The 15,535-nt window shown below is 39.6% G+C and overlaps 3 protein-coding genes across 3 annotated transcripts; 1 reads left to right on the top strand and 2 right to left on the bottom strand.

The window, feature by feature from the left end:
• Positions 1–451: 451 nt before the first annotated feature.
• Positions 452–4,044, bottom strand: scnm1 (sodium channel modifier 1). Its single transcript, XM_023425474.2, has 8 exons — positions 3,863–4,044; positions 3,607–3,677; positions 3,381–3,469; positions 2,456–2,550; positions 2,005–2,105; positions 1,750–1,898; positions 1,529–1,649; positions 452–1,428 (listed from the first exon to the last, which is right to left on the bottom strand). The coding sequence occupies exons 1-8, from the start codon at positions 3,911–3,913 to the stop codon at positions 1,317–1,319; spliced, it is 789 nt and encodes a 262-aa protein (XP_023281242.1). The 5' UTR covers positions 3,914–4,044; the 3' UTR covers positions 452–1,316.
• A 406-nt stretch (positions 4,045–4,450) lies between these two features.
• Positions 4,451–7,505, top strand: lysmd1 (LysM, putative peptidoglycan-binding, domain containing 1). Its single transcript, XM_023425475.2, has 3 exons — positions 4,451–5,023; positions 5,692–6,011; positions 6,576–7,505. The coding sequence occupies exons 1-3, from the start codon at positions 4,844–4,846 to the stop codon at positions 6,760–6,762; spliced, it is 687 nt and encodes a 228-aa protein (XP_023281243.1). The 5' UTR covers positions 4,451–4,843; the 3' UTR covers positions 6,763–7,505.
• Positions 7,400–15,141, bottom strand: tnfaip8l2b (tumor necrosis factor, alpha-induced protein 8-like 2b). Its single transcript, XM_023425476.2, has 3 exons — positions 14,717–15,141; positions 9,406–9,729; positions 7,400–8,758 (listed from the first exon to the last, which is right to left on the bottom strand). Exons 2-3 carry the CDS (start codon positions 9,721–9,723, stop codon positions 8,516–8,518), a joined length of 561 nt encoding a protein of 186 aa, XP_023281244.1. The 5' UTR covers positions 9,724–9,729; positions 14,717–15,141; the 3' UTR covers positions 7,400–8,515.
• Between the last annotated feature and the right edge of the window lie 394 nt (positions 15,142–15,535).

Raw genomic sequence — 15,535 nt, 5'->3', positions numbered from 1 at the left:
TAAGTCCCTCTGCCCCATCCCACTGACCCTGATGGTATTATCCAATTTATACCGACTACGTTGTGGAGAATGCTAACCAGTGGCTTCTCTACCCAGATTAGCACCAATACTGCTGATTTATAGCAAAGCTGACTGAGGATTAGTCCGTCCAGATCGAGGCGATTGCACTCTATTCAAAGGGGTAAAAGAGACAACAAAGGGGGATGAAAATAGCCTTACTCATTCAGTGTGGGACCAGAGATATTCAGCTGAAAATTCAAGCATTTACTCAGTGCTGCTCTTTTGATCCTGAAGTGTCCATGAACAGGACAAAAGGCTGCTGGTGGTGAGTTAACGTGATCCAGTCAGTTTTCTTGACATGGTATGAAGAAACAGGAGAGCTGCATTTCAGTGACGCTTCACTGTGATGATTCCTGTTGAGATAGGATGGTGCAAATATGACAATAATAACTCAAATTTGACAAATTTTAATCAGTAAAAATAACTGCACTCAACAAATGAATTGCTCAGACTTGAGAACACTAAAATCACTAAAAAGAAGCCAGACCAAGCAAGAAACACAAACCCCCAGGTTAGTCAAACTGATCCTATTTCACACATCCACCACATTTTACAGAACAACTTCCTGATTCAGCGTTGTGTACAGTTCCTGTGCAATGAGAGGCTATTACTGACAAGACTTTGTTGTACCAACATCTCTTCGTTCCCAGATCTCAGAAACTACTTTGGTGAACATAACCAATAGAACTCATGGCCAAAACTATAAAAATAGTAGTAATAACCAGGATTATCTTCTAAAGTCTCCCAGACATTAGGACACAAGCATGGCTGGAGTTTTTATCAGTGGACACAGAAAAAAAACCCACCACTGACAGAAGAGACATGTTCAAAAATGCTTAATGGTATCCTTTGTTGTAATCTTTAATTCTGGTTAATGTTCCATGTAGAATGTTCCAAACATAAAACATTTTCAGCAAGTTAGAGTAACAGGAGTTGATATAAACCTGTTCACAGAATCAGCTGACACTTTTCATTAAATTGTGACTTTTCTTAGCAGAATAAAAGTAGCAGTAGCAGCTGATGATCACTGGTGAGTATCATGTTTCTGTTATGACTCATGACTGAGTCCACAGATTACACAGGAAGGCGCTGTAGAGTCGACACAAGGAAACCATGTGATTCTATGAAATGCATAAATCTGTTACACAAAGTCCTTACACGTGGAGCTGTGGCTGTTTCAAACAGCAGCGTGACTTCTGAACGTACCACTGTGGTACAAGTTAATCTGTGTTGTGTTCCCATAGTTCTTAGTCCTCTCAGTGACTTGTGGGTAGGCTTGCACGCGAAGGAGGCTCCTCCTCGTCTGAATCAAACTCAACATTCTCGTCTTTAATCCACTGGCCACTGCGGTCTTGTAGCCACCCATCACTAGGAAAAAGAAAAAGGTGAAATGTACTGTAAACAATGAGATGTTTACAGCCAAAAATACAGCCAGTTTAAACAGATAAAAAAAAAAACTGTTCTGTACCTTTTCAGTTTGAGGTAGTGCTCCAGCTCGCTCCTCCTCTGGGCTGTTATGGGCTCTGCCTCCTGTGCCACTGTAAGCTGAGATCCTTTTATGTCTTTTGATGGATGTAACTCTTTATTGGCTACAGGAGACAAAACATCCCCACAGTTAAAACATGATCGGGCCTGGGTTTTCTCCAACACTAAATCTGAAAATAAAAGATTTCCTGTCACAGACTTTACCTGCTGTGAAGCTACTAGAGCTGCTTGGTGGTACACTGTTTGAAACTTCAGATTTCCAACGCATGTGTTCTTGCTCAGATGGCATTTTGCTGCTGGCGTTGCCACTGGGATCTGAGCTGATGCTTTCTGGTCCCTTTTCAGATTTTGTGCTTAAAAATCACAGGTTTACATTTAAAGTTGATTTTTCCCTTTATTCCTTTTATGAGATTTTAAGTACATGTGGGAATTTGAGTATTAAATAAGCAACTCACTCACCTTGTTTTTCGATGGCAACTGTTGTATGGTACAGTCTTCAATAAAGCGTGATGTGTAAGCTTCCGTGTTTGTTCAAGTAAAGGGGCTGAACTGGATGGTTCCTAGAATCACAACAACATGCTTTATGTGTGTCTGTGCGGACTGTAGAAATTTATCAAATGCTACTGGGAGCTCACTCAGTCATCAACTCCACCAAATGCTCCGTCAAATGTTGTTTATGTTTTCCCCAACAGACAACCACTTTAAATTGGTTGGTAGGTTTGTCATGGTCATATGATGGTCACAGGGCTGCTACAAAATACACACAACAACATATCTGTTGTTCCTGGGTTCCACAATTTCTCTGCACTACTTTATGTATCAAGGCATTCTGAAACATTTACAAATTCAACTAAACTGCGACTTGTCAGATCACACACAATTGATGCTCCTAACTGTTACAGTTACCAACCTGTTCTCTGTCTTCAACCTGGATGTAGTTTTCATGTTGCCTTTTTGTTATTTCATTTTTTAGCCGAGCTTTCTTGCCATAGAATGATTTTAATCCTGAAGAAATAGAACATAAAAAAGGAACAATCATTATTTCCCAACACATGTATATATCTAGGGTTGGGCAACATGATTATATATACTGTGAGGCAATAAAAATGTGTCAACCATTACAAAGCATACCATTTACTTATAGTACTGCAGCTATATATTCAATATCTGTTTGTAGTATGACATCCTGAGTAATGCTGCAGATCAATGAGCTGGACAGCTCTATTGGATTTTACTGTTATTTGATTTTTGCATCATTGCAATGAAGTGACTTTTGAGGAATCTAATTTATTTGCTGAATTTTTCAAACACAGACATTCCAGTCTGGTTATTGTATGTATTGACAGTTTGTCAGTTCACTCAATTTCCAAAATAATATATCACTATAAATAAGATAATAATAAAATGACATATTACCCACTGCTAGCAGTAGAAATGTATTCACAAGTAACTGTTGAAAATTGCAGTAAAATTGCAGTAAATTACACACTGCAAATTTTTACGGTCATCATTATGGTTGTCTTAGTCCAATAAATGATGGCAGTAAAGCTGCAATGATTAATTGAATGAAAAAGTAATCGACAGAGTAATCACTAATAATAAGAATGAATTGTTGCAATCCTAGATGACAGATATTTCATAAGGTAAAAGTACTATTTTGCAGACATAGAGATGAAACATTTTACACCTGTTGAACCCCGAATACAGCTACAAGAGAGGCTACCTATTGAGAAAGACAACCTTGGGAAGAATCAGAAATCATCATCTAAACAATTTGTCACACAATAACTCCAAACCAAACATCATCAATCAAGAGTTGGCTTTAAATCTCTCACCTTCTAGGTGCCTTTTCCCCTTCCTGTGGACTGTCAGCATATCAACTGTATCAAACACCGGACGGTAGGAGCACACAAGGCAAGTGTATCTGTAGAAACCAAATGCACAGGATGAATTTCAGCTTCTTGTTATCTGTTACTATGTGTTAACAGCCTTTAACAGCTTAAAGGTTGTTAACACAAGAGTTCCTCCCCAAAAACATATCATTATTGTAAATTAATTCACCTTCCATTCTTCATAAGAGCTGCTTCATCTTCGGGAATAAAATTAGACAAAAGATCTGCCACACGCCGTTTCTGAAAGACAAGGCATGAAAAAACAATAGTAGAGTGGTTAATTCTTTTCTTTTTTTGTACTTTGGCAACAGTTTCAAAGAAACAACACTACAATTTGTTGTTAGCTAGCAGCATGCTAACGACAACAACACGTATAATCTCAGCTGAACTATTTCCTAGAAAAGCTCAAAAAAATAAAGTGTTACCTTCAGGATGTTCAACTGACTCTTGTCATCACCTTCCCTTTTAAAAGACATACTTATTATGTTTGATAATCTAAAAATAGATGGCTGTGTCAGGTTAGCTGACAAGCTAGCTACTTCACGAAAACGACAAGCTAATTCCTGGTGACGATGATGCGTTCCACTGAAACGTGAAAATAGGAAAGACGAACTTCCAATTTGAAAATACCGTTCAGCATGGTTTTCGGCAGTATGTTGTTTTTACCACAATATTTTTTAATTGCTATCGATTTCTTCTTATATTCCTTAGTTTTGGAGCGTCAACACAACTATTACAACGTTATGACTAAGCTCAGTAGCTTACTATATTTTGCATTTGATTTGGCTTGGTAGTGTTCAATGTACCTTTAAACATTAGGTCCGATAAACACTACTTGTCAACGTGTGTATAACGACCAGAAGACAGCAAAATAAGCAGAAATCTCCAATCACCTTGTGGCATTGTATTAATTAAGTTTCAAACCACAGACTGTATATAAGGCTTCGGTTTGTGAGGGGTTCTTCCAGTTGTATTGAATGCAACGCCAGTGACTGGGCACTCCATACGGCAGCCATGGCAACATATGGTAGCAGGCAGCTGACCGCAGGAGTCATGAAAACAATAACGTTAACAACTTTCTCAGCAACTTTTCAGGCGTTTGTTTGAGAGATGAGGTAGGTTAAAATTGAAGTTAGGTAAGTTACTGTAATACGTTGTGGCAAGGACCCGACAAGTAACGCTAGCAAGATACAATCTGTTTGACAGTCGAAAAAAGAAGGTGCGTCAACGTTAATTAAGTTGATAACTTAGCTAGCAAGCTAACTAAGCTGCTAGCTTGTTACTCTAAGAACATATTAAGGCTAAGTAACTTATGTTCTCTGGATATGAAAAACCTCGAAGTTTGCTGCTAATCGTATTTCCTTGGTCGGTTGCGAGCTTAATGTCAGCGTAAGTGGTACACGACCATGTCCGGGGGACGAGCGCCTTTGCCAGCCGATGGGAATGGCCTGCTCCGCGGGAGCCGCACGAGATCTTACGGCAGTTTGGTCCGCTCTCCGCTCTCTCCGGTTCGTCAGAGACGCATTGAACACAAAATTCAGCCAGGAGAGACACTACAAGGCCTGTCCCTGAAATATGGAGTGTCTGTAAGTATGAACCAGAACCAATTGGCTTTAAACAGTCACCCCTGCAACTAGTGTGTGTGCCTTTTATCAATTATTTTAAACTAGAAATGTATAATGTTGTGATGTTGTCTGTCTGTTTCTGCAATATTGGGATGTAGGCCTACAAAACGTACGTAAAAGTGTAATTGACAGAGCTGAAAGAATATGTTGTTTAACTGAATAGCAATATTGAAAAATACTTTTTAAAATGTTGATAATGAATATAACTATTAGTTGCAGTCCTAAAAATTATTTTTTTTATAGTTTTTAAATATGTATATTATGTACATTTTTCTTATTGCTGTCTTATTGCTTTTGTTAATGTGTTATTTGTTCATTCATCAGTATTATTTATATTTTGGATGTGAGGATAATGCATCAGCACACTCAACCCCAGTATGTGTTAAAGATTGCTAAATTGATAGAAGACCAAAAATCACATGCAGGACAGCATCTCGAGTTTAATTGTTAATTCAGTTATCAAGGAAAGGGCATCTGACCAAAACATCAATGCATGAAAAAATTATTTGAGTGCTGTCCTGTGTGTGATTTTAGTAAAATAAAGCAAAACATATCAACTAACTTTTTAGAATTAAGTGAGACAAGGTTAAAGGAATTTACAAAAGGCTGATGAGGTCATTCTCTTACAGATGGAGCAAATCAAAAGAGCCAACAGGCTGTACACCAATGACTCCATTTTCCTGAAGAAATCTTTATCAATCCCTGTGCTGTCAGACTTGGATGACTGCAGTAACGGGGTGGATTTGGCAGAACAGGAGAGTGAGAAAGACAATACTGGCTGTGCTCCTGCTCAAAATGGGCACACAGGGAGCTCCTCTGGGAATAAGCAAGATGATGGTGAAGAAAGGGCATCAGACCTTACTCCAGTAGATTTTTTGAAAAGGTTGGATGATTTGATAAATCAGTCCAAGCAGGCTGCTGTCAAAGGATGCGAGGAAGCAGAGAAAAGGTATGACTGCATGGCTCTCACTGTTTGCTTGTTTACACACGCTGTTCAGACCTGGTTTATTGTGTGTCTCACCATTTTATTTGCCTGTGTGCTGCAGTTTGACATTCCCAGTCATTGTTTGTTTGTTTTGTATGTCACTCCCAAAGACCAAACAGTTGGTGTGGGTTATGGACATATTTTCACCATGCTGTCTTATATGTATATAATGTATATAAGCCTGCCTTCCTAGATGTGAGTGTGCAAATTTCACTGTGCATCAAGCCGCTTAGCTTTTGTGTATCTCTTAGAACTTACATCCATAGCAGTTTGCATTGCAGAATCACATTTTTGGGGAAATGTTATGCCATAAGATTGTCACTTCCCCATTCTTATGAACCACTTCCTCCATTGACTCTTGAGTTGTAGGTGAATTTGATTCATAAGAAGCTGGTTTGATATTTAAGCAGACTCATACTCTAAGAGCAAGAGGTAGCCTTTCAAAGCCGCCAAAGATGAGTGAAGGCTGATTTTGTGAATCATATCAGTCTTCAGACTTACTGTATCCTCTCATCTGTGTCTTCACAGGGCTGCCGCCTTAGAAGCAGCTTGTACCAGCAGGACATCAGACTGGCGGCCTCTTACACGGTCACAGAGTGTCATTTCATCTTCCAGGATGCAACAGCAGCAGGCAGCACATAGGGCAGTCCCCCTCACTATCACCAAACTCACCAAGAAACTGAGAGACAGAGAAGATGAGATATTTGAGCTGTGACATGTTTTCTGCTATCTCACCTTGATCATTAAAAAAACTTTTCCAGAAAGTCATGTCACTGGGTTTGGCCTCCCAGACAAGAGAGCATTATAGATAAAGGAATAACTTCCTTGCGATCCCCCTGCTGCTGTATGGTTTTTACATAGTACTATTTAATATAGACCTTGTAATGGGAAGTTACACTGTCTTTTAACAAGTCTTTTTAATTTAATATTGCACTCTTGTAGCCTTGTTTTTTATTTATTGAGCTAGGTTCTGAAAATCCTTTTATGGCCCATAGCTGTTTTTTTTTTTTTTTTTTTTTTTTTTTTCAGAGCTTGATTTCACATGCACGAAATAAGAGCATGAAATGTTAAAAATCTGAATTTACAGTCACATGGTTTCGTCATATGACTTCAGTCAGTCATATGGTCAGCATGTGGTTGTGTGTGATGCTACCTCACAGCCTGGTAATGCAAAGGTGGCCAAGTTTTCTAACTAAAACCTTTAGCCATGGTATATAAAGTGTATAATTCATGTTCACTGTAATATTGAAAGCACAAAATTGCTCCTAAATGGGTCTTTGTGTGTCACTGCTGAAGAATTTAAATTCCAATGTAGCCAAAGTTTTAAAAAAAGAGAGACATGTTTTGTAGAATATATTTTGACAGCAATATTTTTTATTGTTTGTTATGGGAATGTTTTTGGTGCATTTCATTTATGTTTTGTATAGTTCATTTTAAAATAAAACAAAAATAATTGATCCCAGGTGTTTAGGTTCAGGCCTAAGTGTAGGTTTGTCCACATTTGTCTTACAAGGTTGAGCTATCTTGGCGCTCAAAAAGGTAAGTCTCATCAGCACTTGATCTTTAAAAACTGTAACTGACTTTACTCCATATTATTGCTTGCACAAAGGAAAATCACTTTGCAGTTATTACAGTATTTGGCTATTATATGAGGTGGAATGTCCAGTCAGGACTTGACTTTCCCTTGTCTGTTGAAATTCAATGTCTTTATCACAGAAAACCAAAGAATAACATGTCAGCCAATGACTGTGATCCATTTCTCAGAAAAACATGAATTATAGGATTAACATTCAAGCTCACGCAGTCAACACCATGTAAGAGTGGTGATGCTTCGAAACATGTTTTGAAACTGCAAAGTAATGGTGGGAGTAATTGTCCTCTCTGAGGTTATTTGCTTTATTATTGTCTGCATTGTCCTTCTGGATGTTTCAGTAAATGCAGTATATTGGGTTGCTGATGCATGATTTTGACCACCAGATGGCAGTGCTGTATTACAGTGGCATTGTTCCCTGGACTGTTCTCTTTATGCAGTCTTTCCGGCTGTATTCACTCCCCCTCTGCATAATACATAACATCAGTAGTTATGAATAAAACATTTCAAATATTAAACATTGGATGACATTTCATTATGTAATAGAACAGCAGATATAATATAAACCAGTTGATATTCAAGTTTGGTTTCTGTGAACTTTGTCTGAAAAGACAAATATAGATCAACATTTTACAATATATATCATGTCTAAACATTAAAAAAAAAAAAAAAAAAAACGAGGAATGACTCAAGCAAATTTATTTATATCCCACATGTTCTTTGAGAACGATGGGGCAGCAGTACTGTTCTCATATCACTTGTCTTATGTTGCCAGTCCTCAGCAGCAGTAAGACCAATTTTCTCCAAAAGTTCAGAGTCTTAGCTGAGTGTGCCTGTAGATCTCCCAGTGTCTCACTGACATTTTGTTGTTTCTCCGTCATATTGTGCCTTCTTCCACCAGTTTGTTGAGTCCTTTGCAGATCTTGGTGAGGTTGGGTCGAAAGGGGCCGCTGGGGTCGTAAAGTTTGGTCAGGAGCTCTGTGTCAGAGTAATGGTTGAAGACATGGTTGATGCGACCGTGGGATTTAGTGGTGAGGTGGGCGTTGACCAGCTTCAGCAGCAGATCCCTGCAGCTCGTCAGAAGTTCTGCCATCACTGCCTTGTCAAAGGTAAAGTCCACCTGCATCAGTCAGGAGACGCATTTTTGTTAGAAAATTGACGACATTTTACATTTTTGAGTGGGATTCGTGACTTTGTCAATACAAGTAATACAGAAGCAGAATAATAAAGTCCTATATCAGGATAGCTGCATGTCCTTGAAAAAGGAAACTGAATGGAATATTTAGATACAGCTATCTACACTTCTCCTTGCAGTTTTCGTTTTGATTGTAAATATAGGTATGTGATACAAACCTATTTAAGTTCCGTCACACATTATGAGAGCAGAGATGGAAACACGCAGGTAAATTAGATTTACTAAGTATGTCGTTGAACTAAAATAAAACCACCAAACACTTCATAGAAAGTTTGTGCCACATATAGAACATGTTTACGCTTGAATACAGAATTGAAATACAATATACTGGTTGTATACTGTGTACTAATGTGTTTTGTGTTCATCACATCCATTTGAACTTTATTTGGCGTTTTGTTCCTAAACAGTTAATTTACTGGTGTCCTTATTCCTATTTTATTAATTTATTTGTGTTAAACTGGAAATATTCTTTACCCTTAATTGCATTTGTTTCAGATCTCCGAATAACAAGAAGCTCTTAAGTCTAACATTGCACATCCTGTACATTAAAAAGTTGACAGATGGAAGTGTACCTCATAGAAGCTGATAGCTGTCATGGCCCCTTGGTGCAGCTTTTTCTTAAATTCTTGGGCCACTCCCAGCTCTTCTTTGCTGAAGCGGTTGTTTTTGAACAGCACGCCGATCTTCACCGCAATCTTGATCAGGTTTTTAATGACTTTCTGAGCTTCAGGTTTATTTCCAGAGTACTCTTTGGAGATGCGGTACAGTTCATCCAGGATCTCACTGGTGGTGTCATCAATGAACATTTGCACAGAGCTTTTGGTGGCCATGGTGCTGAGGATCTTTTTCTGGGCCTTCATGGCCATGTCCTTGGAACTGAAGGCGTCCATGGTTGGCTGAATTGTCAAGAAAAAGAAAAGGCACTTTAACAACAATATTGAAAAAGAAAGACCTTGTAAATAATAACATCCATTCAAGAGTTTTATTATCCAAAAAAGCATTCAGCTGTTCTCTTTGAGAATATTTAAATTGTGTGTAGAGACAGATAGTGATTAAAACTGTAGACATAATTGTTGCAAATTAGTAGTTTCCAACAGTGGTGACAGCTAAAACATTAGGACTTAATGCCCATAAATCATTCAACATAACATCTGTAATCTTCACATAATACTCCTTTACTATTCCAGTTTTCTCTGAGTGGCGTGACCGCTCACTGGGTGTATACGATGTAGTTCGTATTTCACATAAAAATTTGGATTTCTCTCTTGCTGTAGCCATGAAAGATTCCCTGTCACTGACCTGACACCAGATTACAATAAATCCAGGGCATCAATAGTCAAAGAATAGGAATAGGTACACCACCTCTTTCTCCATGACATGAATAAGAATAAAAGTGCTAAATGTAAGATGACTGCTTGCTCCACTTAAGAAAAGAAGGTGTTCATGGTAATAACCGTAAAATAAGAGGAGGAACAACATTTTTACACCAATCAGCACAACTTCAGCCTTTTTTTACTTCCAAACAGCAAGTAGCTCCACTCGAGTTGGTGGAGGTTAAGTGCCATGTTCAAGGGCAGGCAGTTTGTTGTGGCGGATAGGGAGGACAACACCTGTTGTTCACCTCTCTTATCCAAATTTCGTAGATCATCTGAGGTTTTGAAGTGGCGACCTTCCAGTCATTACTGGGGCTCACTAACCTTCAGATTGTCATCCATAATGACACCTCATCAATGAAGTACATTCTAGTGCCGCCATTATTAATAATTCAAATGTATATATCCTCACAGCACTAAATTAACAAACACTGAAAATACAATACATTCTGTCTAATATGAATCTCTGTTTTTATCTAATGATAGTTGCAGTGTTTGTTTTTGTATCTGACATGCACATATGATGCCAGAAGGGAAAAGTACCATGGAAGAAACTCCACAGAGGCTTTTATTTTCTCCACTGAGATTTTAACCACACCTAGCATCCATCACAGAGAACCCCCTGGGAGGTCATCAGCATTCATACAGCACGCTATGACAGAACTACAGAATCCACTGTTTATCTTTGATTGTCAACACAGTCAGACTTAATTCCTTTTTAATTCAGTTTAATTTCCCCTAATCTCTAACAAGAAAGCAGGCAGATTTGAAGTGGATCACTGACAGAGGAAAACTACGTTTACATTTTATTTAGCTGATGTTCTTATTAGAGATGTGTTTAAAAGCTGGGCAAGCAAAGTGAAGTTAAATTCCATCATCATCAAAATAACAAATAGAGGCTGAAAGGATCAGAGTAATATGACTCTTATAATAGATTAAGTAAATAAGTGTCTTTGTACAATACTTATGCTTGGTAGATAAGTTGTTATATCTCATATACCACAAACACACAAACGTCATCTTAATCGAAAGAGTTGCAATAACAAAAACAGAATCAAGGAAAGACGTACAGTATCTCTAGTGTGTATCACTGCCACAGAGCCAGCTGTGTAACCTCTCCTACTTCCTGTGTCATTTTCTCTTATTTTCACACATGTACAGACCCAGAGTGTGCGAACAGGTCGGCATTCAAAGACCAGTTACTGAACATCTTTCAGTGTAATTCTATGAACTGAATCCCACTTCCATGACTTGTGTGGACAAGTATTTGAGAGGAGCATGTAGGCCGCATAGCTGAGGCAGGTCCTTGCCTGCTGTTTCCAGATTCCATCAGCAGCGGGGCAAGAAGAGAATGCGAGCACCCTGAACCCAATGGCTAATTTAATTACTGGCCTAGGGTCTGCCTTTGGGTAAAACAACAGCTAGTCCGTTGCTGATATATCCTGTGTGTTAACAACAGCATATTGTCTGTAATCTGTCAGTTAAATGACTTCCTGATAGTGGCTTTAATGTGTTTCTTCCATGCCTGTTTGTGCGTATTAAATGGTGTTATTGAAATGATGGGATACTCATTGTCCGACTTCAGTAATGCACAGTCAGCAGTGTTAGCAAATGACTCCACGGTTCACTAATAAACGGAAAAGTGGTCCAGTCGCATTAACGATCATATCATGCTAATAGGCAGTACTTGCTGTGACTCTCCCCTATCCCTGGCTTGCACCCTAATCCCAGCTGCAACATCCATAATAAGCAAACAGTCACTTTTATAGGATATCTCACTAGGTTGCGTTTTACATGCACAACCATTCATTTTGAACAAGTGTCACATTTCTAATAGCTTGCTTTGTTACCAAAGCTTCGGGTTCCCTGTGGGGAATTAAAGAACATTCATTAGATTAATTTCCCTTAACGGTGATAATGGAAGTGGAGCAGCGTGATAGCTATTTCAGATTCATGCTTCAATCTCATTTATTTGCTAAAAAGACTACAGGGATTTGAGGGACATGCACAGTGTGTAGTCATCAGCCAGAGTTCCACATAGAGAAATGTAACTCCCACAGCAGGAGACTGCTCGTCACTTGGCTTTTTGTGCATCTCCATTGTTTATTTTATGCAGATCTATCAGGGGGTTGAGGCTGTTTGGAGAGCATTGAAACATTTTTGTGTAACATCAGCACATTGCCATGAAACCACTTTTCTATAATGGACGTCGTTCAGTCGGTCACATCAAGGACGCTTTTGATGTTGAGCATCAATTTTCTGGTACACATGGACTGAAGAGGGCCTTTAAGTGTTGGTTTGTTGTTGACACACACCAGGGACTGACTGCATTACATGTTCAAGTGTTTGTTTCCTTCCCAAACGCCTGCTGGAATTGACAAGCACCTGTATACTGTGTGAGATCTAATACTGTCAGGGGAACAAAATGAAAAATAACTAGACCCCATTTTGCGATGGGATCACGTCAACATGTTGATGTTCCAAACTATGAACACATAGTAGTTAATATTCTAATTTATTACATGAGTACTTAGTAGTTATTACTACATTATTACAGGACTACTCATCACTTGGACCACACCCATGCCATCTTTGAATCTGACCTTCATTTTGATGTCAACTACAGACCTGTAAAGTTCTATGACTGTATCTTGCAAAGTTGTGACGCTGTTGCGGTGACAAAATTTGTCTACACTCATATAAACAACTGTCAAAGTACTCAAAACAGTATCTGTGGTAGTTCCTGCTACAGTGGATGTTTCAGGACACACACACACACTCACTCACTCACTCACTCACTCACTCAAGGTGAAAACAATACCAGCCACGTGGCCGCATCTGTTAATAAGAGCAGAGGTGGTGCTATCACAGTAGACACGGTCATCATTCATTTCAGAGTAACTGTAACACCAGGCGGTGAGGAATCTTTACGTGGTAGGTTAATGGAGAGTCAGAGGGAGAGTGATGATTGGTTGAGCCATCCAGGCAGGCAGGAGAGGTAAATATTTAGCATTCCTGAGATGACTCCAGCATTGAGTGCTTGTGTGCTTGTATGAGCTTGTGCATGAGGATGTGCATTTCTGAGTAAAAGTTGTTTCTCATGGTTTTCTTGCGTTCATAAATTTTTGCGAATAAGAACACGTTGATTTTTTTTGTGTATTTGTGTCCTTGCCCTTTCCAGCGTGTGCGTGTGTGCATGCGTGCATGTGTGCCTGTGTGGGCTTAGAAGGGGATTCATGAAGCCCCCTTTGACTCAGTCTATGAAATTATTAGAGTGCAGCAGGGCCTCGTTACCATGAGCTCGACAGATGGACAACCTCACTGACTTTCATCACCAGGCCTGGGGTTGGGTTGACTTGGTTGTAGCTGGTGAGACTGAAAGGAAGGAGGGATAGGTCTCTTTTCTCTACCTGCAGCCTTTGATCAGTTTGAACAATGAGAATATTCCAGAAAAAAAGCCCAACCAGTCAATCAGATGAAAACAAGGAGGCCATTGTTGAAAGGTCATCCCTGAGCTGCAAAGGCGGTTGTATTGACCTGACAGAAAGATTTTCTCTTGTTAATGTACTTGGAGAAAAGAGTAAGAGTAAAACTACAGGATATCTGTGCCCTTACACAGCAGCTTTCTGTGTGAGATGAATATTGTGCCAAGATGTAATGTCACTTCCGTTGTGTGTTTTGAGCTGGGGACAGCATGGTTGTAGGTTGAGATGTGTACATCTTGTTTTGCACCTATAATTCTTGTGTAACTTGTAATTCTTACGTTATCTTACATCAGTGGCATGTTTAACTCCTTATGCAAGTTTGTAAAGATTAAGTTGGTTTCATATTTAATTTAGTAATCTTCATTTGACAAATCTTGTTTTAAACAAAAATGCTTCCAGTTATTAATAGACTAGGGATCATTTTGAAATCCTCAAAAAGTACATATTGCAGTTTCTCTCTCTCTCAACATTGCACAACTCTTGTAAATTGTCATTGCTCAAGCCTGCCACCCATCTGCGATGCCTCAAAAGGGAAGCGAAACAGACAGCAGTTGGCTAAATGGTGGGGTGTCATCAGCAAAGGCCCACAGCTTGTATTTGTCCCTCGAATCATAACTGCAGTGCGAGTGACATCTCAACCTGTCACAGTCTTTGGCTCTGACTTAACATGCTTCAAATCAAAGTAGGCCAATGAGTAAAGGGAAAGTCCACTCACTGTCTCGAGACTGGAGTTGAGCAACTCCCAGCCTGTGCAAACAGAAGTGTGAGCTCTACATCTGTGCATGTCACTGTACTTGTTCCAGCACGACTGTGAGTGTACATGCATGTCTCCCAACTCGCGCTCAAGATGGGGAAGTGGAGAGTCATACAATTTGTTCCAATCATCCCTCTGAGTCTGTCTGTGCTGGGCGCTCAACAATGAATACAATTAATTTTTCCATGAACAAAAAACAAGAGACATAACACACATCTGGACCCAGAGGAACCTTTTTTACTGGCACATGAACAAGGCAGAAGTGTCTTACCTGTGTGTGTGCTGAGTCCCCCTCCCTCCGTGTCTGTGTCAGATCTCTCTCCCTCTGCTCTGTATCTCAGGTTGACGGCACAGGCCGGTTGATTTAACAAGATCCTTTCATCTTCAGCACGAGCAGAACCAAAACCCTAAAAGAAAACAGCCCTCCTGCAGCGCTTCTGTCACTGCCACACTGTCTTAAGATAATGTTGAGTTGTACTTCCTTGAGGAACTAAATTGCTATGACACACCCCTCAGTTGTGTGTGTGCGTGCGTGTGTGTGTGTGTCTCTCTCTCTCTCTCTCTCTCTCTCTCGCTCTCTCTAGCCTATGTTGCGTTTCCCTCTGAAATTCAAATTCAAACTCTTCACAACTACCGTGTTCCTCTCTTGCCCTCACTCATCGCACTTTGGCACTCTCTCTGAATCCGTCTGTCTCTCACCCCGCTTTCTCTGTATTGCTGACGTTGTGCCTCTGCTTGTTCTGACAAGTGAAAACCCCAGAAAGAATTTAGCAATAATCCAGTGATGCAGCCAGTTGAAAGGGGAGCGGCTTAACCCTCGTTTTTGTGTTCACCTTCGCTGGAATGTGGCTCCTGTCAGTGTCACTGAGCACCGTGTCCCTCCATGTTTGTCTCTTATTCAAGGAAGAGTCAAAACAGTGAATAACCAGGAGTGTGTCTGAGTGTGACACACGTGCTCACAGTCACAGCACACTGACTGAACTGAAACTGAACACTTTTAGCAACCTACCGATATAAAGTTTAAGGACCAAGAGCACTGGTAGCTCTTTAGTCTGTAGTTGTGAAGTTACAGTAATGTCATGTAAATGTG

Source organism: Seriola lalandi, unplaced genomic scaffold (assembly GCF_002814215.2).
Source record: "Seriola lalandi dorsalis isolate HSWRI2012SDOR001 ecotype SW California unplaced genomic scaffold, Sedor1 jcf7180002054782, whole genome shotgun sequence".
Lineage (NCBI taxonomy): Eukaryota > Metazoa > Chordata > Actinopteri > Carangiformes > Carangidae > Seriola > Seriola lalandi.
Note: the sequence above shows the minus strand (reverse complement) of the source record. Positions and strands in the feature narration are given on the sequence as shown.

Excerpts from the sequence above, each read along its gene's own strand:
- scnm1 (XM_023425474.2), bottom strand. The coding sequence starts at position 3,913 with ATGTCTTTTAAAAGGGAAGGTGATGACAAGAGTCAGTTGAACATCCTG. Across the intron at positions 2,106-2,455 it reads AGGTTGAAGACAGAGAACAG|GAACCATCCAGTTCAGCCCC; the intron begins GTTGGTAACTGT and ends TTGTGATTCTAG. Across the intron at positions 1,899-2,004 it reads AGTTGCCATCGAAAAACAAG|CACAAAATCTGAAAAGGGAC; the intron begins GTGAGTGAGTTG and ends GTGATTTTTAAG.
- lysmd1 (XM_023425475.2), top strand. The coding sequence starts at position 4,844 with ATGTCCGGGGGACGAGCGCCTTTGCCAGCCGATGGGAATGGCCTGCTC. Across the intron at positions 5,024-5,691 it reads CCCTGAAATATGGAGTGTCT|ATGGAGCAAATCAAAAGAGC; the intron begins GTAAGTATGAAC and ends ATTCTCTTACAG. Across the intron at positions 6,012-6,575 it reads TGCGAGGAAGCAGAGAAAAG|GGCTGCCGCCTTAGAAGCAG; the intron begins GTATGACTGCAT and ends GTGTCTTCACAG.
- tnfaip8l2b (XM_023425476.2), bottom strand. The coding sequence starts at position 9,723 with ATGGACGCCTTCAGTTCCAAGGACATGGCCATGAAGGCCCAGAAAAAG. Across the intron at positions 8,759-9,405 it reads CAGCTATCAGCTTCTATGAG|GTGGACTTTACCTTTGACAA; the intron begins GTACACTTCCAT and ends TGACTGATGCAG.